The sequence below is a fragment of the Homarus americanus genome, unplaced genomic scaffold, assembly GCF_018991925.1.
Source record: "Homarus americanus isolate GMGI-L3 unplaced genomic scaffold, GMGI_Hamer_2.0 scaffold53233, whole genome shotgun sequence".
In the NCBI taxonomy this organism is placed as follows: domain Eukaryota; kingdom Metazoa; phylum Arthropoda; class Malacostraca; order Decapoda; family Nephropidae; genus Homarus; species Homarus americanus.
The window spans coordinates 487,228-512,936 of record NW_024751660.1 but is presented as its reverse complement, the minus strand read 5'-3'; the positions used below and the strand labels follow the sequence as shown (position 1 = coordinate 512,936).

The 25,709-nt window shown below is 47.2% G+C and overlaps 1 protein-coding gene across 1 annotated transcript in view; it reads left to right on the top strand.

Annotated features, from left to right (window-relative positions):
- Nucleotides 1-24,796, top strand: part of LOC121854713 — a 120,597-nt gene extending 95,801 nt beyond the window's left edge. Inside the window, exons 4-7 of the mRNA XM_042349450.1 lie at nucleotides 15,226-15,291; nucleotides 17,505-17,687; nucleotides 20,667-20,683; nucleotides 24,572-24,796. Of these exons, the coding sequence (XP_042205384.1) occupies nucleotides 15,226-15,291; nucleotides 17,505-17,687; nucleotides 20,667-20,683; nucleotides 24,572-24,796 (491 nt within the window). The remainder of the gene's footprint in view (nucleotides 1-15,225; nucleotides 15,292-17,504; nucleotides 17,688-20,666; nucleotides 20,684-24,571) is intronic.
- The last annotated feature ends 913 nt before the right edge of the window (nucleotides 24,797-25,709 follow it).

The following is a 25,709-nucleotide window of genomic DNA, read 5'->3' as shown; positions in this document are numbered from 1 at the left end:
TCCCAGGAAACACATTATTCGATTTCCAAAAGTAAGAATGGCCCTGAGTGAGCTCGGCAGAAGAGAAACCGACTCCTTAGGGATTTCTTCTTAATTTTCTACGTAGCGCGCACACTGCACCCCAGGGAGCGACGAGCCGCCTCTAGCCAAGAATATTCCATACCCATTTTCCTCTTTCATCTAAACCGACTTTCTTGGGGACGCTCGCTCTCCCCCAGGACACTGCCAGCCTCAAGAATTGTTCTTGTTTGTGTTACATGCCCCTCTTTATCTCTTGTTTTGTTATCCACTTGTTTCGTTATATTTTATGATCTCTGTGCTTGTCATTTCCTTCGGGAGATGCGAAGTTCTTTGTGAAAATGAAATGATTTGGGGGAAGGTGTTGGCGGGTGTGGGTGGCCCTAGACGTCATCATCTGGCGAGGTTATATAAAGAAGGTGAACAGAGAGGTCAGTCACTTCCTGGAGGAGGAGGGTACAAGCACGACCCTCTAAATATTGATGTACTACACCTGGCTCCATCTACCCCGGGACCCGCTAACCATTGAACTATTCATGCTCGGTGTAAATACGAAATTTGAAGAGCTTTGCGGTTTCCAGGATAACTTCAAATATACAGTAGCATTAACACGGTGTAAATGGTGGATCTGTTTCTTTATAGTGACTAATGACATTCACACAAAATAAAGGATTTAGAGAGAGAGAGAGAGGGAGAGAGAGAGAGAGAGAGAGAGAGAGGGGGGGAGAGAGAGAGTTACCAATTTTACATTCATTGGTTGGTAATTTCACATATACAGTATATACAAACTCTTCAGTGTTGTTTTGATGAAGTTCTCGACCCGGATGATTTATGGCTAGTAGACATTAATGCAGAGACAATACCGCCCCTCGCCTTGTGTCTTACCTGTGTAATATATTGAGGCTGGCTACACTCACCTCTCTTGTTAGTACTGAATTGGTAATGATGTAAACAATAGCTGCTGTTATTTTTCACTTCTGTTTTTACTGATTCATCAACACCGTCACTTTTTACTCTAGATATCTTCACTACAATACGCTTCAGTCATTCATCCTAAGAACATGATCGAGGTGTCAACTTGGCTTGTTCACCCATCAACCAAAAGCTTCGTTCACCGACGTATCAAAGAGACATGTGCTCAAGGCTTCACCAGACCTCAGGCTTCATCACATCCATCAATTTTCGTTTTAACTCAGGATAGAAATCGTTTTGGCATTATAAGTTATTCTGAAAGACAGCGGTTGAGAGCAGCGTAGTTTCGTGTACTCTCTCTCCATGATCTTGTCTCTAGCTTGCCTCAAAATTTTCCCAGGCAGTAACAGGAGGTGACAGCTATATCCCCGGCAAGGTTAGAATATTCTCCCTGTCTCTCCGTTTACTTTCTATGCCCTATTTATTATCTAAAACTTGTTGCTGACTTATTCTACCTTCTGTTTCATCTTTTAAACTTTCATTAATTTTTTTTTTTTTTTTTGCTTTATTACTTAATTATTGGCCTGGATGTGTTGCCAGTTACTTCCATTTTTATATTTAATTTTCTGAACTGTTTGATACATATAGTTGTTCCCCACGCTCCGTGTATAAGCAGGAACTAAGGAATTCCAGGTTCGGTTCCCGCCTCCTCCTCCTCTTCCTCCCCCTCCTCCTCCCTGAACCAGAACTTGACAATTCTTACGGATAAACAAAACAACAGTCCAGCAACAGGAACTCAACTTGTCACTTATTAATTTTTAGGTCTGTGGGTCATAGGTCATCATAGGTCAGCAATGAACATGTGAACAAGGCTAACATAACCTAACCTAACAAAACTACATAACATAACAACCTAACCTAAGCAAAATGCCATGACCATTAGCCCGTGTGTCGTGTACCAGAATGGGGTCAAGGTCAAATGTCAGAGGTCATCCTTTATAATAAATAAGTCCATATCCGTCCACGTCACAGCTTATTAACCAATGAGAACACCGTCAAGAAACGTCAACACCGTGTACATGACCACCAGACTGTCTTCAAGGTCACGGTCAAAGGTCAGAGGTCATCATGGCTTTTAAATAGAACCTTGTTGTCCGCTACAGAACTTCTTAACCAATGTGGAAATAGAAATATCACCACACTCATAATGACCCCAAGTGACTCACAGGTGCTCATAATGACGCCAAGTGACTCACAGGTGCTCATAATGACGCCAAGAGACTCACAGGTGCTCATAATGACCCCAAGTGACTCACAGGTGCTCATAATGACGCCAAGAGACTCACAGGTGCTCATAATGACGCCAAGAGACTCACAGGTGCTCATAATGACGCCAAGAGACTCACAGGTGCTCATAATGACGCCTTAGAGGTGCTCATAATGACCCCAAGTGACTCACAGGTGCTCATAATGACGCCAAAGTGACTACAGGTGCTCATATGACGCCAGACCTCCATAATGACGCCAAGTGACTCACAGGTGCTCATAATGACGCCAAGACTCACAGGTGCTCATAATGACGCCAAGAGACTCACAGGTGCTCATAATGACGCCAAGAGACTCACAGGTGCTCATAATGACGCCAAGAGACTCACAGGTGCTCATAATGACGCCAAGAGACTCACAGGTGCTCATAATGACGCCAAATGACTCACAAGTAGTGTATCTCCGGCAGACAACACAAACCAAATTGAACCTCCCTTTGGTTAGGGTGTGTGTGTGTGTGTGTGTGTGTGTGTGTGTGTGTGTGTGTGTGTGTGTGTGTGAACCCCGGACCTTTTAGAAACCTGTAAGTCACACATACCATCTCCTCACAGCCTGGATGACGGCCTCTCCCTAGTCACACGCAGGAGAGATTATAAGTCATCGAAACGTGAATTAATGAGAGCGCCTTTAATTCAACCCTGATAATAACAAATAGCGAGGTAATGGAAGTTCGGCATTTTAGATGTTGTCCACACACGGTCCACGACACATCGAATTTGGAAACTAATCATGATAAAACAAGTCGGAATTAATGAGTGAAGTCGGCAGGTTGTGTTAAAACTCGAGCCCCTTTGTTAGGACAAGTTGGGGGGCGTCACTTTGAACCCTCGCTAATGAAGTGGCCTTGCATAAATCTACCGTGGCCAGGGGTGAGGATCTCTCTATTCTCTCTCTCTCTCTCTCTCTCTCTCTCTCTCTCCTCTCTCTCTCTCTCTCTCTCTCTCTCTCTCTCTCTCTCTCTCTCTCTCTCTCTCTCTCTCTCTCTCTCTCTCTCTCTCTCCCCACATGTTTTAATTACATCACCGTCAGTAGTACACAACACCGGGCAGAAGGCAAGGATTGAAATCTGGCGCGTGGATACCGTAGAGTGTGTGTGTGTATAATAAAATAATAATAATAATTATTAACGGTTTATTGAAAAAGTTCTGCAGCCCGAAGGCTGAAAATATACATTGGACATAAATGACTTATTACATACATTGGTGGTTTAACAAAAGCCTTCATTAGAGAAAGGTAAAGGAACATACAGTGAACACACAGATTAATGTAGGTGTTGAACAGCAAACTCGTAGTGTAGTAACTCCCTCCCAGATGGTGTTAGGAGGAACTCACGTGGTGTAGTAGTTCCCTCAGATGGTGTTATGAGGGACCTGGCGTGGTGTAGTAATTCCTTCGCAGATGGTGTTATGAGGGAACTCACGTGGTGTAGTAGTTCCCTCAGATGGTGTTATGAGGGGCCTCACGTGGTGTAGTATTCCCTCACAGATGGTGTTATGAGGGACCTCACGTAGTGTAGTAACTCCCTCCCAGATGGTGTTAGGAGGAACTCACGTGGTGTAGTAGTTCCCTCAGATGGTGTTATGAGGGACCTGGCGTGGTGTAGTAATTCCCTCGCAGATGGTGTTATGAGGGGCCTCACGTGGTGTAGTAATTCCCTCGCAGATGGTGCCTCACGTGGTGTAGTAATTCCCTCACAGATGGTGTTATGAGGGACTCACGTGGTGTAGAATTACCTCACAGATGGTGTTATGAGGGACCTCACGTGGTGTAGTAATTACCTCACAGATGGTGTTATGAGGGGCCTCACGTGGTGTAGTAACTCCCTCACAGATGGTGTTATGAGGGGCATCACGTGGTGTAGTAATTCCCTCACAGATGTGTTATGAGGGGCCTGACGTGGTGTAGTAATTCCCTCACAGATGGTGTTATGAGGGACCTCACGTGGTGTAGTAATTCCCTCACAGATGGTGTGATGAGGGACTTGACGTGGTGTAGTAATTCCCTCACATATGGTGTTATGAGGGACATGTGGTGTAGTAATTCCCTCACAGATGGTGTTATATGAGTGAGGTTTGGTCTTAGGCCTTCCTATCGTAGACGGATTAACACATCGCTGGTTGTTGTTGGGTCTCACGGGCCGTTATCACTGGGTACCTGGGACCTCACTGTGTGAAGGTTAACTTGGGTACGACTGTTACTGTTGAGTTGTTCTCACTGACTTAAGCACTGTTCACCACTGTTCACCTCTGTTTAACACTTGTTCCGTTCCTTTCCTAAATGAAATTGTAACTTCTGGCGAGAACTTGTTGATATTCCGTTGGGGAGGAGGGTTCAGGGGAGGGGGTTGGTATGGGCCAACTTAACAGTTGACCTGGCTGCTCCGAGAGGAGCGCCAGGTACGTCTTGACCCTTCGGTGGTCAAGGATGTAGTGTGAGTGTGTGTGTGTTGTGTGTGTGTGTGTGTGTGTGTGTGTGTGTGTGTGTGTGTGTGTGTGTGTGTGTGTGTTTTGTTACTTCCCTCACTCCACGAAGGTACACAAAGAACATCCTCTGCGATAAAATACGAAGGTAATATAATACCTAACCTAACCTAACTTTAGCTATCATAACCTAACCCATCATAACATAACCTAATCTGTCACAACCTAACCTAGCCTATACTAATCGAATCTATCATAACCTAACCTAATGCATTCTTTCATGACTTAAACTAACCTAATTTAACCAAACAATACAGTATAATCTACCTAACCTAATCTAACTTAACCTAACCTAAACTCAAACAAGCTAAACATAACCTAACCTAAGGTAACATTTAGTTGTTTAATCATGAGGTAAAAATAAACTGGGATGCCTTATTATCATAGAGTTCAGTCCACTATGTGAGTGTCCGCCGCGAGTCAGGGCGAGGTGGTGGCTGGCGCAGTTACCCATCCAACTAACACATTTTCTTTCATCTTCAGTAAGGGGCCAGTGTAGCGACTCTCCCAGGTGTGTGTGGTGGGGGGGGGGGGATCTTATGTGTTAAAAGTGCAGTAATTAATTGTCTTTATCGGTGTGTTAAGTGGTTGTGTTCTGGTCACTAATTGTGTGGCTTACAGTGACTGATAACAGGTTTGTTAGGTGTTGTATGACTAACATTCCTCCTATGATTGATACTGTCACACACACACACACACAGGCGGGTCGTGAACAGGTACAGTGACACGCCCCCTCCATGCCCTCATTCAAGAGGCGTGGCGTGGTTGGGTGCAACGACACACACGCCATCCCCCAAGAGGCGTGGTGTGGGCGGGTGCAACGACACACACGTCCCCTCCCTCCGACGTCCCCTTCCCACGCCCCCTCCCCCCACGCCCCCTCCCCCCACGCCCCCTGTGAGGTTTGCTTAGGTGGGCGTGGTTCCCCCGGGAGGCCATTAGACTAGTCCGCCAGCTCTGCACAATCCATTTTACATAAAGTGGCTCGCAGTGCTCCTCCCACCCCTTCCCTGGCCGGTTGTGGTGACAGTCTGGGCTTATCCGGCTGAGTGGGATATCCGGTCTTTAATTCAGGATGAGTGGGATAATGCGGCCTTTAACCTTGAGTGGGATAATCCGGTTTTCAGTTCCTGGTGAGTGGGATAATCCTGTCCTCAACTCCGGCAATGTAGGAGTAATCCGACCATCAGTTCCGGCTGAAAGGGGGATAATCCGGTCTAGAAATCTGGCAAAACTGTTCATCTCCCTCAGCTGTATGAGGATATCTGGCTCTAAAATCCGGTTAAGAAAGGTTTTCCGGTCGTCCAAGCTATGTGATTTCTGCATGCCGGTTTCTGTGACACAAAGGATTAACTGACAGCCTCTCAGATCCGGTTAAATGGTGTTATCCGGACCTTAACTCCCTTCATCACTTTTTACTTCGGATGAAAGGCGATTTATGTGGTATTTTCGGATAATCTGACCATCCACACCGGTTATATTCAATTATCCGGCCCTCCACACCGGTTATATTCAATTATCCGGCCCTCCGCACCGGTTATGTTCAAGTATCCGCCTTTCGACCCCGGTTAGGTTCAGTTATCCGGCCCTCCACTCCGGTTATGTTCAGTTATCCGGCCCTCTCCCCAGTCCTATTATCTACTGTATATAAACTTGACTCAAGAAGTGTGTTTTTGGAGACCAGCTGAGAGTAACATGAAGTGGAAATTGCACAGAGACTCTACACTCGCAGCTGGGGGCAACCACGACACTGAGGAGACGTGTCGTGTAGTTGTAGTTACCAATATTTTGTATCTCTTTCTCGTCAGTGATTAAATTATGAGTGATTATTACTTTAAACTGTAATTGGACAAGAGTATATAGGTAGTTACGGTCGTCTCAGTGTAGTTTCGACTCCCTGACTGACACCCGCCATCTGTAGTGTCTGGTGTCTGAGGTAAACTTCACCTCGCGGACCATCGACAGTCTGCGTCCAGGGTCTCAGAGGTCCAGGCGCTGTACTTACCTTGTATCTCCTAAATGGCTCGAGAATTACGCCGAGACTCTACCTGAACCAGTTACTACCATTTAGGAACAGTTAGGTGACAAAATTAACATCAAGAATCTTTGTGAATCTCGGCCGTGGTCCTGAGGTCTCCGCCCCGCACGGTAATTGGGACACGGTCGACCGCGTCGTTTACCCTAATTCCCCACCTGTAGTGACCAGTGGTGTAGTGGGGCCAATACCTGTGTAGGAGGGAGCACGTGGGCGTGTGAGGGAGGGTGCATATGGGCGTGTCTTGTGATTGGGGGGGACCACGCCTTAAAGCAAAAGCCCACACACACACACACACACACACATGCCTCGGGTGTCGCTCGCTGCACACACCCGCGCGCGCCCCAGGTGATACACGCCTCGCACGCCCCAGGTGATACACGCCCCGCACGCCTCTATTATACCCCGCGGCTTCAGATGAAGACATTATTGGCCAGGTGGAGGCTCCTGAAACAAAGGTCTGGCCGTGGCCGTGATGCTCATCCACAACTCTGCGTGAGTGTGTGACGTCTGCCTCGCACACAGCGCACATTACTTGTTTTACATACGAGTTATACTGTATGTTGAGTGTGAGGGACAGTATAGATCTCCTGGGGTGTACGTACAGGAGAAATACAAATGGTAAATAAACGAGAAAAAAAAATCCTCGAAATAAATATAAATTATAATCAAACAATTACCACGACGAGTGCAGAGATATTGACCAACACTGTGGATTATATTAAGAGAGAAAAAGAGAACTGGAAATAAACCTGTATTTGATATTTAAAAGATGTGAAATAAACAATAGGAAACTAACCAAATTCATCACAAACCTGAATATTCATATCAGGAAAGGTCATCTGATATACTGTGTGTGTTTGGGCGTACCGGGGTGATGGGCGTGCTGTTGTGTGGATGGGGGGGGGGGTTAGAGCCCGTGGGCGTGAAATGTCCAACTGGTTTGGACATACAGCATAAAGGTGGCGCGGGCGTTTATTGGCTAGGTGGCGTGGATGTAGAGTAGCTAGGTGGCGTGGATGTGATGTCCAGGTGGCGCGCGTGGGGGTGGGTGGACAGGGCGTGGGTCGCGTGGTGGAGGGTCATTCTGCGCGCCTATTACCACCATCACGTGTTACACTAACCACTCCTGGCTATTGCTGCCTCCATTAAACCCCACCCCACGCCTCCCCGTCCTGCACCCACGCCTACACCACGCCCCCACCCACGCCCCCACCCACGCCTACACCACGCCCTGAAGGTGGTTAAATAGGGACCATTAACATCCTTATCGACGAGTGGGTGTATGTTATTGAAAGAGAGAGAGAGAGAGAGAGAGAGAGAGAGTTCAATTATTACTCAGGATTTAACTTTAGTCTTTATGTGTGTATAAAACTGAAGACTTTAGTTCCTGGTGTGATGGAGTCCCGTGAAGGAGGAGGAGGGGGGGTGGAGGGACTACACCCCTTTTTCCTCACTTTACTATATACTGTAAGTAATTATGGCTCACTCTCCCCCTCCCCTTCCATTCCTTCCCCTTCTACCGCCCCTCTACCTCCTCCTCCACCTCCCCCTCTTCCGGTCTGGGTAGAGGAATAGGTCAGATAGACGGAACGGGAAGACAAAAATAGTAGGTAGTAGGCAGCTACCAAACAGGGAGGTACTACCGCCTAGGAAGATATTGGAAGCATAATGAAGTTGATTCAATGGTAGACCCTCATGCCATATGTGACTCAAGTCCAAGGTTGATGATCTGACTTTCTGCTCATTTACACACAATTGTAGGCCCAATTGTTGATGGTGAGCATGGGATGTAACACAACATACATACAGTATATTGTTTCTCAGTCTTGATCTTTTTTTATTTTTAATTTCTTTTATTATTATTATTTTATTATTTTATTTTAAATTTTGCATTTTTTATTATAAATTGACTATGAATTATTGTTGTTGTTGTTGTTGTTGCGGGTTTGCCGGTCGTCAGTTGCTGTTGTCGCTGCCGTTGTTGCTGTCAGTTGCTGCTGTTGTTGCTTGGTTTTCGCTGCTGTTGCTGTTGCTGTTGGTTGCTGTTGCTGCTGTTGCTGTTGCTGTTGCTGGTTGCTGTTGCTTTGTTGTTGCTGTGCTCGTTGCTGTTGTTGCTGTTGCTGGCTGTTGCTCGTTGTTGTTGCTGGGTTGCTGGGTTAAGCCAGTTGTTGCTGGTTGCTTGTTGCTGTTGCTGTTGTTGTTGCTGGTTGCTGTTGCTGTTGTTGTTGTTGTTGCTGTTGTTGGTTGTTGCTGTTGTTGCTGGTTGTTGCTTGTTGTTGTTGCTTGTTGGTTGCTTGGTTGTTGTTGCTTGTTGTTGTTGCTTGTTGCTCGTTGGTTGTTGGTTGTTGTCATGCTGCCGGTTGTTGTTGTTGGTTGTTTGCTGTTGCTTTGCTGGTTGGTTGCTGTTGTTACGTTGCTTCAAGCTGTTGCTGCTGTTGCTTGCTGTTGCTGCTGTTGCTTTTCGTTGTTGTTGTTGCTGTTGGTTGTTGTTGGTTGTTGTTGTTGTTGTTGTTGTTGTTGTTGTTGGTTGGGTTGGTTGGTTGCTTGCTGTTGTTGCTGTTGCTGGTTGTTGCTAAGGTTGTTGTTGTTGTTGTTGTTGTTGTTGTTTCGCCCCCCAGGGCCTGATGTGGGTCAGTGACCTGTGGCCGGGTGAGCTAATCCTCCCCCCCCAAAATATGGTCCCAGTAGCCTTAATATATGTGTGTATGTGTCTCAAAATGTCGTTATCCCCTTTAACAAGAGGTTTGTCTTGTAGGGTGAATTAAGGCGCCTCCCGAAGGATTTAAACAGTAGATGTGTTGGTAATGTTATTTTCAGCTTCCTGGGGGGATTAACTGGTGGGTTAAGGGATGGTTGGGTTGGGATTAATATTTCAAGGTGTAAAGAGATTTGGGGATTTTTTTTTTTTACATCGGTTCAATGTTTTGGTGATGTTCCTTTAATGTTTAAGGGGATTTAGGAATGGATTTAAGGGGGATTTTTCTCTTAGTGCTTTCTATCAGGTGGATGGGATTTGGGGGATTAATTTAAAAGCTGTACTCCCTCACACCATACTGCAACTTGTCTATATTATTTATAAGTTTGGGAACAGTGTGGTGAAGGTGTGGTGGGGGTGATGGTGTGGTAGTATGGTGTGGTGTGATGGTGTGGCAGTATGATTTGAGGGTAATGGTGTGGTAGTATGGTGTGGCGGTAATGGTGTGGTAGTATGGTGTGGCGGTAATGATGTGGCAGTATGGTGTGGCGGTAATGGTGTGGCAGTATGGTGTGGCAGTATGGAGTTGGGGGTAGATAGGTGTCTAAGAGTGGTAATTAATAGGTGGTTTGTTCCTGAGGCGACAGGTGTGTGGGGCGGCGGAGATGCTATCATAGGTGGAGTTGTCTAAGATTCTCACCTGTTGTTAGTATTAATGGTGATAAGAGTAAGAGTACAGTATTATTATTATTATTATTATTATTATTATTATTATTATTATTATTATTATTATTATTGGTGTTGTTGTTGTCTGATAATTGTTTCCTGGAGGCGGACGTGTGAGAACTTCCTCAGTATGGGTGTCACCCTCCACGGTGTCAATAACACACTGAGGCCGTCACTAGCTGCTGCTCTCAGTTACGGGGAGTAAAACATTAAGTTGTGTGTGAGGTGCGGTGTGTGGCCGGGGTGTCCGTCATCAATAATGGAAGCGTCAACTCTTCCACACCTTCCCGCTATACATATTTAGTGTTTGAGTTTCCTCTAATGGGACGACACAAGGTAGCCATTACCGGGAGGGGGCGCGTCTCCCCCTCTACCTAGTCAGCGTAACAAGGCACGGCGCTCCCTCTAGGGGGAAGAAGGCGGGGCACATGCAAATAATTGCCTCCCATGTGGCCCTAACCGGGGGCAGGGGGGTCGGTGGGAACTACCGTCCAGCACGCCACACCATCCTCCTTAATGTTATCCTACGTTATATTACCTCTAGTATAACGTTATATAAGAGGCCGCCAGGTGGTCACTGAGAGGCCACTGTTTGTTTACCTCTACTGTATAAGAAGGGTCGTCTCCTACCACGGAGTCGTCCCACACAAAGCATCTGATGACATACTGTACCTGAAGACTTGTAGTTCTTTATACACGGACACAACCATTATAGTGTGTGTGTGTGTGTGTGTGTCATAATATAAACTTTATCTTCATCATCATTGTTAACAGGTGACAGGACAGCCAGGTGGTGGTCGTATAGGTAAAATTATTCGTAAAAAAAATCATTAAATAAGCGAGGAATTTAGATTGATGTATGGCGCTATACATTATGGCGACAGAACTGTACAGGAACGTAACTCACACAACTGTCAACTGGGACTATACAACCACAATAATAAAGCTAAAAATTAAAGTTTACAAAAGTCATTCATTGGTTGACTATTTTTATATCACCTGTGTGTACCTGTGTTTACCTGTGTGTATGTACCTATGCTTATACTGTATGTGTACCTGTGTTTATGTGTGTACCTGTGTTTGTGTGTGTACCTGTGTTTATGTGTCTACCTGTGTTTGTACCTGTTTACCTGTATGTACTTGTCAACAATATATTACACAGGTATTCCCTCTGACCCCAGGATGAGGAAGATCCCTAATTGTTTTCAGGTCAAGGTCACTTGTTAACTACGCCTTCCTTGTTATAATTTCGTAAGGCGGAGTGTTGTGTTGTAGTGTGTTGTGTTAGTGATCTTCAGCAGGTGAGTGTATTGTGCAGGTGTAGCTGTAAGGAGGAGCTTTTGGGTATAGTCAGGAGTGCTAGGGTGTGGTCAGGAGTGCTGGGGTGTGGTCAGGAGGGCTAGGGTGTGGTCTGGAGTGTTAGGGTGTGGTCTGGAGTGCTGGGGTGTGGTCAGGAGTGTTAGGGTGTGGTCATGAGTGTTTGGGTATAGTCAGGAGTGCTAGGGTGTGGTCAGGAGTGCTGGGGTGTGGTGAGTGTTTGGGTGTGTGGTGTGGAGGCTGGGTGTGGCCAGGAGTGCTAGGTGGTCAGGAGTGCTAGGTGCACAGAGGCTAGGTGTGGTCAGGAGTGCTAGGGTGTGGCCAGGAGGGCTAGGGTGTGGTCAGGGAGGGCTAGGTGTGTAGTCAGGAGTGCCAGGTGTGTGGTCAGGAGTGCCAGGTGCGTGGTCAGGAGTGCTAGGTGTGGTCAGGAGTGCTGGGGGTGTGGTCAGGAGGCTGGGGTGGTCAGGAGTGCTGGGGGGTGGTCAGGAGGGCTAGGTGTGTGGTCAGGGAGTGCTGGGGGTGGGTCAAGAGGCTAGTGGTCAGGGAGTGGCTAGGTGTGTGGTCAGGAGTGCTGGGGTGTGTGGGAGGAGTGCTGGGGTGTGGTGAGGAGTGCTGGGGTGTGGTGAGGAGGGCTAGGTGTGGTGAGGAGTGCTGGGGGTGGTGAGGAGTGCTGGGGTGTGGCCAGAGTGCTGGGGTGTGAGGAGGCAGGTGTGGTCAGAGGCAGGGGTGTGGTCAGGAGTGCTAGGTGTGTGGTGAGGAGTGCTGGGGTGTGGTGAGAGTGCTGGGGGTGGTGAGGAGTGCTGGGGTGTGGTCAGGAGTGCTGGGGTGTGGTCAGGAGGGCTAGGGTGTGGTGAGGGACTCCAATACACAGTAAAAGCGTGACTAGGAAGCCGAGACGAATAATAGCGTCCCAGGAGAGAGCGAAAGGGAGGTCCATCTAGCTAAGTCGCGGCCTTCCCATAAAAGAAAAAGAAACCTACAACTAGCACGAGCAATCGCCTTCGCCTGGCGTTCAAATCCAACCTCCAGAATGGCGGGACTTGCATAAGCTGCGCCTCACGAACACGTATGCCTGTCTTGTTCAGGTGGAGGCGTTCTTTTTTGTGATACTCGCTACCTGAACCATAGCTGTCGTGTTTGTCGGTGTTGAGGTTATGAGCTGGAGTGTGAGGGTGGGGTAGTGTGTGGTGAGGGTGGGGGAGTGTGGTGAGGGTGGGGGAGTGTGTGGTGAGGGTGGGGAGTGTGTGGTGAGGGTGGAGGCAGGGAGGCGTGGGACGGTGGTGTGATGGAGGGGATGCGGTAGACCGGTCACTCCTGGAGTCGTCCAACACACGACCTGGGTGGTGCTGGGGGATTCTAGTCGTCCAACACACGACCTGGGTGGTGCTGGGGGGACCTATTTCGTCGTCCAGCACACGACCTGATGGTGCTGGGGACCACTCTAGTCGTCCAACACACGACCTGTGGTGCTGGGGGGACCTACTTAGTCGTCCAGCACACGACCTGGGTGGTGCTGGGGGACCTAGTCGTCCAGCACACACGACCTGGGTGGTGCTGTGGAGTGACCTACTTAGCCGTCCAGCACACGACCTGATGGTGCTGGGGGAGGACCCATTTAGTCGTCCAGCACACGACCTGGGTGGTGCTGGGGGGTCCTACTTAGTCGTCCAACACACGACCTGGGTGGTGCTGGGGGGACCTAATTTAGTCGTCCAGCAATGGACCCCTGGGCGGTGCGGGGACCTATTTGTCGTCCAGCACACACCTGGTAAAGCAGTGGGGAACTACTTAGTCGTCCAGCACACGACCTGGGTGGTGCTGGGGGACCTACTCTAGTCGTCCAGCATACGACCTGTGCTGAGGAGGGGGGAACTACTTCTAGTCGTCCAGCACAATGACCTGGGTGGTGCTGAGGGGGGAACTTACTTAGTCGTCCAGCACACGACCTGGGTAGTGCTGGGGGGATCTACTTAGTCGTCCAGCACACGAATCTGGGTGGTGCTGGGGGGAACTATTTAGTCGTCCAGCACAATGACCTGGGTAGTGCTGGGGGGAACTGTTTAGTCGTCCGTTACCAATGACCTGGGTGGTGCTGGGGGGGGAACTACTCTAGTCGTCCAACACACGACCTGGGTGGTGGTGGTGCGGACCAACAGGGACACAGTGGGAGGCAGGTGGTGGTGGTGGTGAGTGGAGGAGTAAAATGTTGGGGAGGGAGGGGGGGATATGCCCCCTGGGAGCCCCCCTTCCTGGATCGTCGTCTGGCGCTGCGCCCCCCAGGGATCTTGTTACACCGACAGATTACTCAGACGCCTCCCACTCTCCCACTGACGTTCGCTCCGTGTCCCTGAGCTGCGGCTGCTTCCGCCTGGCGTTTCCAACTCCCCTCTGAGCGAAATTATCCAGAAAGGTTCATCACGGCAACGTGGAATGAATATTGAATCACTCACGTGTTTGGATTTACATTTTTCTATAATACTTCAAGAGCTCAGGAAGTTGCAGATAAAAATGACAATAGAAGTTAGTAAAAGAGACTACAGGATGGTGTACTTGTAGACACAGCCGCGTTAAAACTCCCACAGATGAGCCCAAAAATTCTCGACTCGGATGCTAATTATTACACGTAAACGGCGGTCTGGGGAGCACATACAGGCTCTCGCTATGAAGAAAAGAGAGTGAAGAAAATTGGGAGGGTTTGTTTATATCCCTCACTCACGATAAAGATACAGACAGCCTCTTACCGTAGTACAACACTCTTCCCTTCCTTCATGTAATATATTGACTTAAATTACCGACATCGTACAGTACTGGTGGCAATTACAACCCTTAGCAAGTTAACAAGGGGGACAATAACTGTATGTTGTACTCGGTAAACATTTCATAATAGGGCGGGTTGTAATAGTGTAGCGTAATAGGATAAAAAAGTTCCCCCTACCTCCTTCTCTCCCTCTCTCACGCCCCTTCCTCCCCCTCTCTCCCCCCTCCCCCCCCCTCTTCTTCCTTCCTCCAGGTTGCAACATTTTGTCTGTCATAAGCCGACAGGTTAAATGACTGCCTAATAAACATGGGGAAGTTATTTTTTGGCGGTGTGTACAGTATATTGAACAAGATTACTACCGTCGGACACTGCAACACAATTTTTGGCTAAAGGGGCAAGTTCGGTCCACCATCTTGTTTTTTTTGGTTGTTTTCTGGTTGTTTTTGGTTGTTTTCTGGTTGTTTTTGGTTGTTTTCTGTGTTTTTTCTGGTTTTTTGGTTGTTTTCTGTTTTTTTCTGGTTGTTTTTTTGGTTGTTTCCTATAGCAGGGATGTTAAGGCGAGCGGTTTGTTTTTAATGAATAGGTAACGAGATTGAAAGCAGACCACAAGTTCTTGCCAAACTGAGCCTATACACCCGACGATCCTAGGTTTGGTTAGGTTAGGTTAAGGTAGGGTTAGGTTAAGATAGGTTAGATTACGTTTGGTTAGGTTAGGTTAAGATAAAATATGGTTAGGTTAGGTTAATGTTTTAGTGTATTTCATAAAGTTATTCTAAAATTTTCTCTCTACTTTCCTCGCCATTACTTGACTAGTATTTTCATCACAAGGAGGTATATTATTTCCCTAATTTCTCCCCAACGTCTATATTTATTCCCCCAAATGTATATTAATTCCCCTAATATTTTCCCCATGTCTATAGTAATGCCCCTAATTTTTTCCCTTTTATCTTTCCAGGAGATCGATCAGACGACGAGGAGAGTGAAGGATCCCTTGACTCAGGTAAGCTCACTATGGTACCACGTGTTACCTGTCTGTCTGGCCTTAACTCACTTACTCACTCCTTAGTTCAGAGTTAAGTTTCGTCGACGTGAGCTGACTGAGTGAGTGTTGTGTCATTCTTCCTGCTGCTGCCCTGGGATTATTATTATTATTATTATTATTATTATTATTATTATTATTATTATTATTATTATTGTTGTTGTTGTTGTTGTTGTTGTTAAAACTATCATCACCTTCACTAAATTTAAATACACTCCACCGTCATCACCACCACCTCACCATCACCTCACCATCACCTCACCACCACCACCACCTCACCACCTCACCACCACCACCACCACCACCACCACCAGCCGCGCCTCCGCCAGCCAAGTTGTCGCCACTACCACCTTCGGATAACTCAGAGACGCTCTACACGGTGAAAATAACTCCTTTACGCACTCGGCGGCGGGTTCCACTGGGCGACTTAAACATATTTTTTCAACCTTTGTCACACACACACACACACACACGGGGGGGGTCACCAAATTAACAGACACCCGCCCTCCCCTGACCCCTCCTGAACCCCCAACCCTCCTGAACTCCCCTGAACTCCCTTGACACCCCCTTTAACACCCATTGACCTCCTTTGACACCTCTGCCTCTTGACACCCCTGCCCCCTCTTGACACCCCCTGCCCCCCTTGACACACCCCTGCCCCTCCCTTGACACCTCCTGCCCCTTGACACCCCCTGCCTCTCCCTTGACACCTCCCCCTGCCCCCTTGACACCCCCTGCCCTCCCTTGACACCCCCTGCCCCTCCCTTGACACCCCCTGACCCTCCCTGCTGGATTCGCCCTCTTACCGCCACCTTTACCCACATTGCTCTCCTGTTGATCACTTGTGCTTGGTGAGGTTGGTGACCCCTTGGCGTGGACTGCCTGTCTGGTGATCCTAGCCAACACGACCTGGTGATCCTTGTGCCAAGCCTACCTGGCCATCCTTGCCTAGCCTACCTGGCCAAACTAGCCTACAGTCTACCTGGTGACCGATTTACTCAGTGTCCGACAATTAATTCATGTGAATAATTTGCATAATGATAATTTAACACATGTCTGATAAATTCTCGAATCACGGGAATGAAACTTTTAATTGTTTGTTGGAAATTAAATTAAAGGAAATTTTAATTGTACAGTAGACGATTTTATCTGTATTTACTTATATGTTTTTATTCATTTTTTATTATTTTCAGATTAAATTGTTAAATTAGTCTTGGTTAATTTTTTGTATAATTATTCAGTAATAAATGAGGAAGTGTTAAAGCGGTAAATAATAATAATGTAAAGAAAGTAATAATGAATTATAAAGATAAATGGGGGAAATATTATGAAACTAGGATAAGTTAGGATGAATAAAATGAACAATGCCAAAAAAAGTTAATGGATGATAATATATTTTGATGACGTTGATGATAATTGAAATAAATGGTAATTGTACCTGATAATTATACTGTACTTACTGTATGGTAATGAAAATAAAGGAGAAATAATATGATAGAAGTAATAATAACTCGTATATTGTAAACAATATTATTGAATAGAAAGTGTGTGTGTGTGTGTGTGTGTGTGTGTGTGTGTGTGTGTGTGTGTGTGTGTGTGTGTGTGTGTGTGTGTGTGTGTGTGTGTGTGTGTGGCGGATGGACGCTGGTGGTGATAATGATGATGATGATGATGAAAATAATAATGAAGGTGTTGTTGGTGGTTGTTATAATAATAGTGGTGGTGGTGTGTGGCAGGAGTGGCCCTGCGGGGCGGCACAATGGCCACCACTGCCGCCTGGTGGGCCACACAAAGGTCGACCCCAGGGGTGGGCCACCCAGCAGCCCCCCGCCGTGCTGACGCGCCCGGGCCCCGCCGCTCCTCACAGTATTTGAGGTTCATATATACTGTGTGTGTGTGTGTGTGTGTGTGTGTGTGTGTGTGTGTGTGTGTCTGTGTGTGTGTGTGTGTGTGTGTGTGTGTGTGTGTGTGTGTGTGTGTGTGTAAAAGTTGTCTGTACTGTATATAATAAGTTTGTTAAAGTATAATAACACAAAGTTTAAGTAAGGAGAGCAGGAGATGCCTGGGCGCCTCAGTATAGACCAGGACAGACTTATCTCCCGGGTTATTGAGGTGGGCAGGAGATAACCTGCCACAACTGAGTGTCACCACTACTGATGGTTCCACTCCCTCCTGGCGCGTCTCCCGTCCACTAGATCAAACATTAGTGGCACCCGAGAGACAAGGGCACCCAGGAGACGATGACACCCAGGAAACGGTGGCACCCGAGAGACAAGGGCACCCAGGAGACGATGACACCCAGGAAACGGTGGCACCCATACCCGAAGCTCTCCTGGGAAGCAGAGTTACCGTCGACAAGGATAGATCGTTGGCTGGATGTTTGTGGGCAGCGGTGGTCGTTTGATGCCCAGATGATGTTACAGGGTGTGGTTAGTGGGGTGTGTCACGGGGTATGTTCACAAGGGTGTGGTTAGAGGGTATGTGTAGGTCGTAGTGGATTATTGGATGCACAAATCAAATTCCTAAATTAATAAGTACTGTAGCATATATCAGACCTAACCTAACCTGACCTGACCTGACCTAACCTAACCTAATCTGACCTGACCTAACCTAATCTGACCTGACCTAACCTAACCTGACCTGACCTAACCTGACCTAACCTAACCTAACCTAACCTAACCTGACCTGACCTAACCTAACCTGTACTCCACCAGCTGTAACGATAATTAGTAACCATTCCCAGCTGGGTGGACTGAGGGCCATGGCCGAGTGCGAACCACCGCCCCTCAGGACAGGAAGCAAACGTTGTATCCACTCGGCCAATAAAACAACAAACAAACAAACATTTCTACTCCCCAATGAGTGAGAGAGAGAGAGAGAGAGAGAGAGGGGGGGGAGAGAGAGAGTGATGGCCAGTACAGTAAACTTAATACAGGGTGTAAGTGTATTATTCTTCCCTTAACACCCCCCCCCTTGTCTCATTTGTTGTGACGGTTAATGTTGTCTCTCTCTCTCTCTCTCTCTCTTTTATTATTTATCATTAAACTTTTCTCCAATTTTCTTTAAAAAGTTTTGTTAGGTTAGGATTAGGTTAGGTTAGGGTTAGGTTAGGGTAGTTTAGGGTTAGGTTATGTTAGGTTAGGTTAGGTTAGGTTAGGTTAGTTTAGGTTAGTTTAGGATTAGGTTAGGTTAGGTTAGGTTAGGTTAGGATAGGATAGGTTAGGTTAGGTTAGTTTAGGATTAGGTTAGGTTAGGGTTAGGTTAGTTTAGGGTTAGGTTAGGTTAGACGCCGTCCCCTTGCATTGTGAAGAATGTGCTGAGATTTCCTTAAATAAACTGGTGACCAACTCGCTATTCGACCTTATGAATGGGAGACTAAATTGAGAACGCCCCTTAAGATTAGAGTCTCAGTGTAATCCCAGCGCCATTTTGACAGCCATGTTTGTGTCTCAGGGGACGTGAGTCTGTGAGAAACCATCTGTGTGTCGTAGCGTCAGTGAGTCTGGTTGATGGTGAGAAACATTTAACATAAGTGTGTTTGAGAATCCTAGACCCTGATCAGCTGTTGTATAGTGAGGTGGGAGAGGGGGAAGGAGAGGGGAGGAGAGGGGGAGGAGAGGGGAAGAGAGGGGAGGAGAGGGGGAAGAGGGGAGGAGGGGGAGGAGAGGGGGGAAGAGGGGAGGGAGGGGGAAGGAGGGGAGGAGAGGGGGAAGGGAGAGGGGGAAGAGGGGAGGAGAGGGGAAGAGGGGAGGAGAGGGGGGGAAGGAGAGGGGAGGAGAGGGGGAAGGAGATAAGAAAGAGTAGGAAGATGGAGAGAACAATAAGAGGATGATGACAAGAAATGAATAGGTGGGCGAGGGAGATGGTGTGTGAGGAGAGGGAAGAGAGATGATGTGTGAGGAGAGGGAAGAGAGAGGGGTGTGTAAGGGACGGGGGAAGGTATAATGTGTGTGTGTAGGAGAGGAGAGGGATGGTATGTGTAGGACAGGGAAGAGAGATGATGTGTAAGGGGGGAGAGGGATGGAGAGGGAAGTGAGAGAAGAGAGGGATGGAGAGGCAGCAGTACTCAAACCTTCCTCTGTACCTTAGGGATTAATTTCTCCACATTCCCCAGTTGGCTTCAGGGTAAATGAATTAAAAACTTCAGTCCTGGTGTTGAAATATTTAACTTTTCTTATGGTATACGCAAGCGACTCGGCGGTACCCACGGACCCTCAGGCTTATAGAAAATGGTCGTGTGTGTGTGTGTGTGTGTGTGTGTGTGTGTGTGTGTGTGTGTGTGTGTGTCATAACCATTTAGTGTGTCGTTGTGGTGGTCAGGAGTGAGACGATTATGTATCTACCATCTCATTACAGTGTTATTTCGTACACATGTAACTACGCATAAATACATAGACTACATAATGGGTTCTTAAGAGTGTGATGTTGAAACTATATGGTATAAACCCGTAGACTTGTTTTACTTACCGTCGCGCTAAATAGTGATATAATTGGTGATTCGCGTTGCATACTTCTGGGGAAGACTTCTTGACTGGCTGGCCATAAACCATCATACACATCATCAAAATACCTAACCTAACCTAACCTAACCTAACCTAACCTAACCTAACCATACCATGAGAGGTGAAAGAAAACGAGTAGAGTATATACATGTTTGATCAGGTGAGAGTGGTAAGGCTCGGGTCACCTGTCAGGGAAGGATGCAAGTTTGAAGCCTCGAGTGTCACAGGTGTGTCGATCTCTTGCACCTTTATTAAGTCACCTCATTAACCATTAACGGGCTTAATTATCTACCTGAGGGGGAGGGTGTAGTTTTTTGGGAGGCTGGTAAGTTGTATAGGGGGTTGGTGGTGGTGTAGTGGTGGTGGGTGTAGTGGTGGTGGTGAGTGGTGAGTGTTGGCGTTCAATGTGTGATTATGCTTTTGTGTATGTACTTAGATGAGCGTGTGTTTCTACGTTGGTGTTGTGTTTGTATTTTTTAGAGAGAGAGAGAGAGAGAGAGAGAGAGAGAGGTATCACCCCAAGGCTGTCATCCACCACCATTTTCCACGTACAGTCAGATCATCATACAAACAGACACATCACATAATGTTACGTCACTTACGGGCATCTTTTTATCCATTTATCCGTTCGTGTTTCTGTAGTAAGTCCAAGAGTCCGTCCGTGAGTCCGTACTACGTCCCAAGAGTCCATTTACCCTTGAGTCCATATAGTGCGTCAAGAAGTTATAAAACAATATAGATCCTAACTCGTGTGTGTGTCTGTGTGTGTGTGTGTGTGTGTGTGTGTGTGTGTGTGTGTGTGTGTGTGTCATCACTGCAACACCTGTCTCTGGAGGTGTTCCTGGACCCTGTCAGGTGTCCTCAGTGTGCAGGTGAGTTACGCCCCTCTGGAATATTCCCAGCAGCGAGATGGTTCACCCTGTGTGTGTGTGTGTGTGTGTGTGTGTGTGTGTGTGTCGGGGCTTGATTCATCTAACTTCACCACACACCTGTACACTGGCCTTAATTAACCTGGCCAGTGTACAGGTGTCATTGATACATTACCTGTGATTAACACCCAGACATTGCCACCGTTTACACTCTCACCCGTGCAGTGTGTGTACATAGAGATCAAAATGGTGATAGAGAAGTTGTTTGTGTGTTGGTTATGCCGCTGTTTGATTAAGTTTGGTTAGGTTGTTTGTTTATACCTTTGCTTGGTTAGGTTAGGTTACGTTAGAGTAATCCATGCATATTTCCTATATACTTTTCATATTTTGCTTCACATGCGTGTATTTTGCTTCATATTCGTGTATATTGCTTCATATTGGAGTATTTTGCTTTATATTCGTGTATTTTGTTTCATATTCGTGTATTTTGCTTCATATTCGTGTATTTTGCTTCATATTCGTGTATATTGCTTCATATTGGAGTATTTTGTTTCATATTCGTGTATTTTGTTTCATATTCGTGTATTTTGCTTCATATTCGTGTATTTGGTTTCATATTCGTGTATATTGCTTCATATTGGAGTGTTTTGTTTCATATTCGTGTATTTTGTTTCATATTCGTGTATTTTGCTTCATATTCGTGTATTTGGTTTCATATTCGTGTATATTGCTTCATATTGGAGTGTTTTGTTTCATATTCGTGTATTTTGCTTCATATTCGTATATTTTGCGTTTTATATATATGAGAGCAAGATCTGTCCCGTGAAGGAATGTGGTGTGATGGGAGTCAGTAGGCTGGGTGGGTGGGAGTCAGTAGGCTGGGTGGGTGGGAGTCAGTAGGCTGGGTGGGTGGGAGTCAGTAGGCTGGGTGGGTGGGAGTCAGTAGGCTGGGTGGGGCTAGTAGGCTGGGTGGGTGGAGCCGCAGGCTGGGTGGGTAGTCAGTAGGTTGGTGGGTGGAGTCAGTAGGCTGGGTGGGTGGGAGTCAGGCTGGGTGGAGTCAGTAGGCTGGGTGGGATCAGCAGGGCTGGGTGTGGGGGCTGCAGGCTGGGAATTCAACGCTGTTTTCCTTTTATAGAAGTCTATCAAGTTTTTCTCCTCCCACTTCGTTCTGGAGGAACATGCCAGCGTCCCTCCCTCTTCACCCTCCTCCTCTCACCCTCCTCCTCCTCACCCTCCTCCTCCTCCTCACCCTCCTCATCATCATCATCATCATCATCATCATCATCATCATCATCATCACCTGTAAATTTGTAATATATGATCGTACAGAAGCTTAATTAATTAATATTCGCACCTGTTGTCGATTACAGGTGCTGGTGTATTGTGTGTACATATGTGTGTACTGTATGTATGAATGTTTAAATATGTTTTTTGTGAGTATGTATGTACGTATGTGTGTGTGTGTGGGTGGGTGGTGGTGGTGGGTGGAGGGCATCTAGATCAGGCCGCAGATCAACAGTTATTTCACCCTCTCCTCCTCTCCCCCCCTCCCCCCCCTTACATGAGTGATGGCTGACGGTGTGGTCGTCCTTGCCTGAGTAACGACACCGTAACCATAGGCTGTCGTCCCTGAGTAATGGTCGTGCCATCACCCACACAACAGCTTCCCTTCCCCTGGCTGCCTCCTTCACTTCCTCTCCTCTTTCTCTTCCTCTTCTTCCTCCTCCTTCGCTTCCTCCTCCTCCTCCTCCTGAACTAGAGAGAGAGAGAGAGGATGTAGACGACACCTGCTCACAAGAAGGTAAGGTGGTTCCAGGAGGTCAAAAGGTTAATGACAGGTGAAGGCACTAATGAACGACAGGTATGATGGCACACCTTTAATGGCTCGTTCTTTATAAATAAACCTGAGTCGATCTTAACCGATTTTTATTATAATTTATTTGTGTTTTTTTGGTGGGGGGGTGGGGGCGGGGGGGGGCGGTGTTTGTCTACTGTACCAAATGTTTACAAAATATTAACATCAGTGAGAATTACAAGGAGGAGGCTGGTTACAGGAGGTTTATGTGCTGTATTCTGAAATTTATTATATTACAAGAATCACTGTTATCTGTGTTGATATTAACCAGTTTAAATACGCCATCTTGACTCGCCAAACACCAATAAAATCAACTACTGTTTATTTTCAAGGATCGCATTACAGTTTCGTACAGATACAGTGAGAATACATAATCACTGTTCATTTCCTCCCCCTCCCTACTTGGTTACAGACATTTCATACGCTGTACTCCTGAGTTTTGTCTGTAATAATCTCCTCTTTAGAATTATTTAAGGATTATAGAGACATTGTATTATTTATTACTAGAATTATTATGCCAATTATCTCCTTAAATTGGTGATTATCGCATTGAACGAATTACTTACATACAACCCTTGGGCCTGAGTTGTTGTTGTATGTATGTATGTATGGATGTATGTGTATATGTATGTTTGCATGTATGTCATTCTGTCTCAAGTGGTTATTTCTGTACACCATAAGTTAGTGCAGTATAGGTCGTGGCAAGGTGTGGGGTCAGGTCACATACGGCAGGTGAGTGAGTCTGACTTTTTACCTCTCGTGATTATGTCTTGTTACCTGTGTGTACCGTACCTGTTTACTACCGGGTTTGTGGGTTGCCTGCTTTTGTTTGGAGGTGTTCTTTTTTTTGTTTTGAGATCTTTTTATTTTTTTACCTTTTTTGTTTTGGGGTTTAATGCCTTGTTTAGGGCTTAATTATCATCATCTTCATCATCATCATCAATCATTATCATCATCATCATCATCATCATCACCACCACCATCACCACCATCAACACCATCAACACTCCACCACCATCAACACCTCCACCACCATCAACACCACCCACCATCAACACCACCACCACCACCACCACCACACCACACCATCATCAACACCATCAACACTCCACCACCATCAACACCTCCACCACCATCAACACCACCACCATCAACACCACCACCCACCACCACCACCACCACCACCACCATCATCATCAACACCATCAACACCTCCACCATCATCAACACCTCCACCATCAACACCACCACCACCACCACTATCACCACCACCACCACCATCACCACCACTATCACCACCACCACCACTCATCACCACCACCACCACTATCACCACCATCAACACCACCACCACTATCACCATCAGTTTTTCACCACCATTCTTGGCATCTTCCTCCACCAGTTTCCTGATCTCTTGAGGTGAGTCTTTTTTCTTCTTCACTACTTCCTGTCTTTGGTGTTATTCCTTCTTTCTGTTTCTTCCTCCTCTCTTCCATCTCCTTCTTCCTTTCTTCCCCTCCTTCTTCTTCTTCTTGTCTCTTTCTTCTTTACTTTATCGCATCTTCTGTTCTCACATTTTCTTCAACTTGGGCTTTCTCCTCCTCCTCCTCCTCCTCCTCCTCCTCCTCCTCCTCCTCCTCCTCCTCCTTCACTTCTTTCTATTTATGTTCTTCTCTTCATCTTCATCTCAACTTTCTCTTCCTCTCGTCTCCTGTCTTCCTCTTCCTGACCTTTGACGTTGTCTCTCCTCCTCCTTCTTGATCCTCTGTTTCCTCCTCTCCCCCTCCCCCCCCCCTCCTCCTCCCCCCTCCCCTCCCCTCCCCCCCCCCTCCCTCCCTCCTTCCCTCATGTCTTACCTTAGTTCCTCCTCCTCTTGTCTCCTCACCTCCTCCTCCCTCCTCTCCCTCCCTCCCCTCACCTCCTCCCTCCTCCCTCACCTCTCCTCCCTCCTCCCTCCTCACTCCCTCTCCTCTGCCGACGTCTCTCCTCCTCCAACTCCTCGTGTCACGTGTCTTCCTCCATATCCTTCATCCTAGGCGTCTTCTTCCTTCATCCCCGTGGCTGGTGGTCTTGGTCTGTCGTCCCAGGGGGGCGCCACCTTCTACGTGTTCCTTGGCGCGGCGCCCCTGGGGTCAGAGTCCACCTTCGGAAGCGGATTTGGTCACCCTGGGGAACCTCAAAGCAAAGTTGCCACTGCGGTCGAGCGAGGCTTTGGTGCCGGATTTGCCGAGGGGCTTTACTTGATGGTGGCCGGCCCTTAATGTTTACATGTGCTTGAGGGCTGCTGCTGTGGCCCTTGAGGGAGGGAGGGAGGGGTGATGTTGTAATGGTAAGAGGGAGGGAAAGGGAAGGGAGGGGTGGTGCTGTTGTGGTTGAGACGGAGGGAGGGAGGCTGAGGAAGAAGGGGAGATAGGAGGAAGTATTGATAAGGTGACGTGGGAGGAAGTGGAGAGAGGAAACGAAGGACGACGAATTGTTGTTGTAGAAGAAGCCTGAAGGGGAGGGAGAGGAGAAGGAGGGAGTAGGGAGGGAGAAGGAGGGAAAGTAGGAGGAGAAGGAAGGAGGAGGAGGAGGGGGGGTGATTGATACTGTGTCTTGGTCATTTGGAGGTGAAAGAAAGACTGTTGAAGCGCAAATAGAAGGAACAAAGTGAAAGGGGATGAGTAGGTTGAATCGAATACGAAGGAGAATGAAGTAAAAAAAAAGATTCAAGATGGGAAGAGAAGAGGGCGTGTGGATGGGTGAGAAGGAGGAGGTGGGGAGAAGAAAGGGAGGGGAGGTGGTACCAGGTTAGGAGGATGGAAAAGAGAGGGAGGTAGGGATGGAAAGAAAGGAAGATGTTGGAGGGAGGAGGATGGTGTCAAGGAATTAGGGAGGAGGAGGAAAGACGAAGACACAGGTAAGAACACTCTGGTGGGGGTAGAGCAGGGAGCCAGGATGGAAGGAGGAGGAGAAGAAGAGGGGGGAATATGGGATGACGAAGAAGAGGAAGAAGATGGGGTGATGAGGAAGGTGGATGGGTGAGGAGAGAGAGAGAGAGATTTAGCAAGAAAAAACATTTAGTCAAGAAAACGGGGGAAGAACAAGGTGGTTGAGAATAAAAGACAATAATAGAGGTAGAAGGATAAAAGGGAAGATGAGAGGAGAATGAGAAGGGTCTTAAAGAAAGGAGGC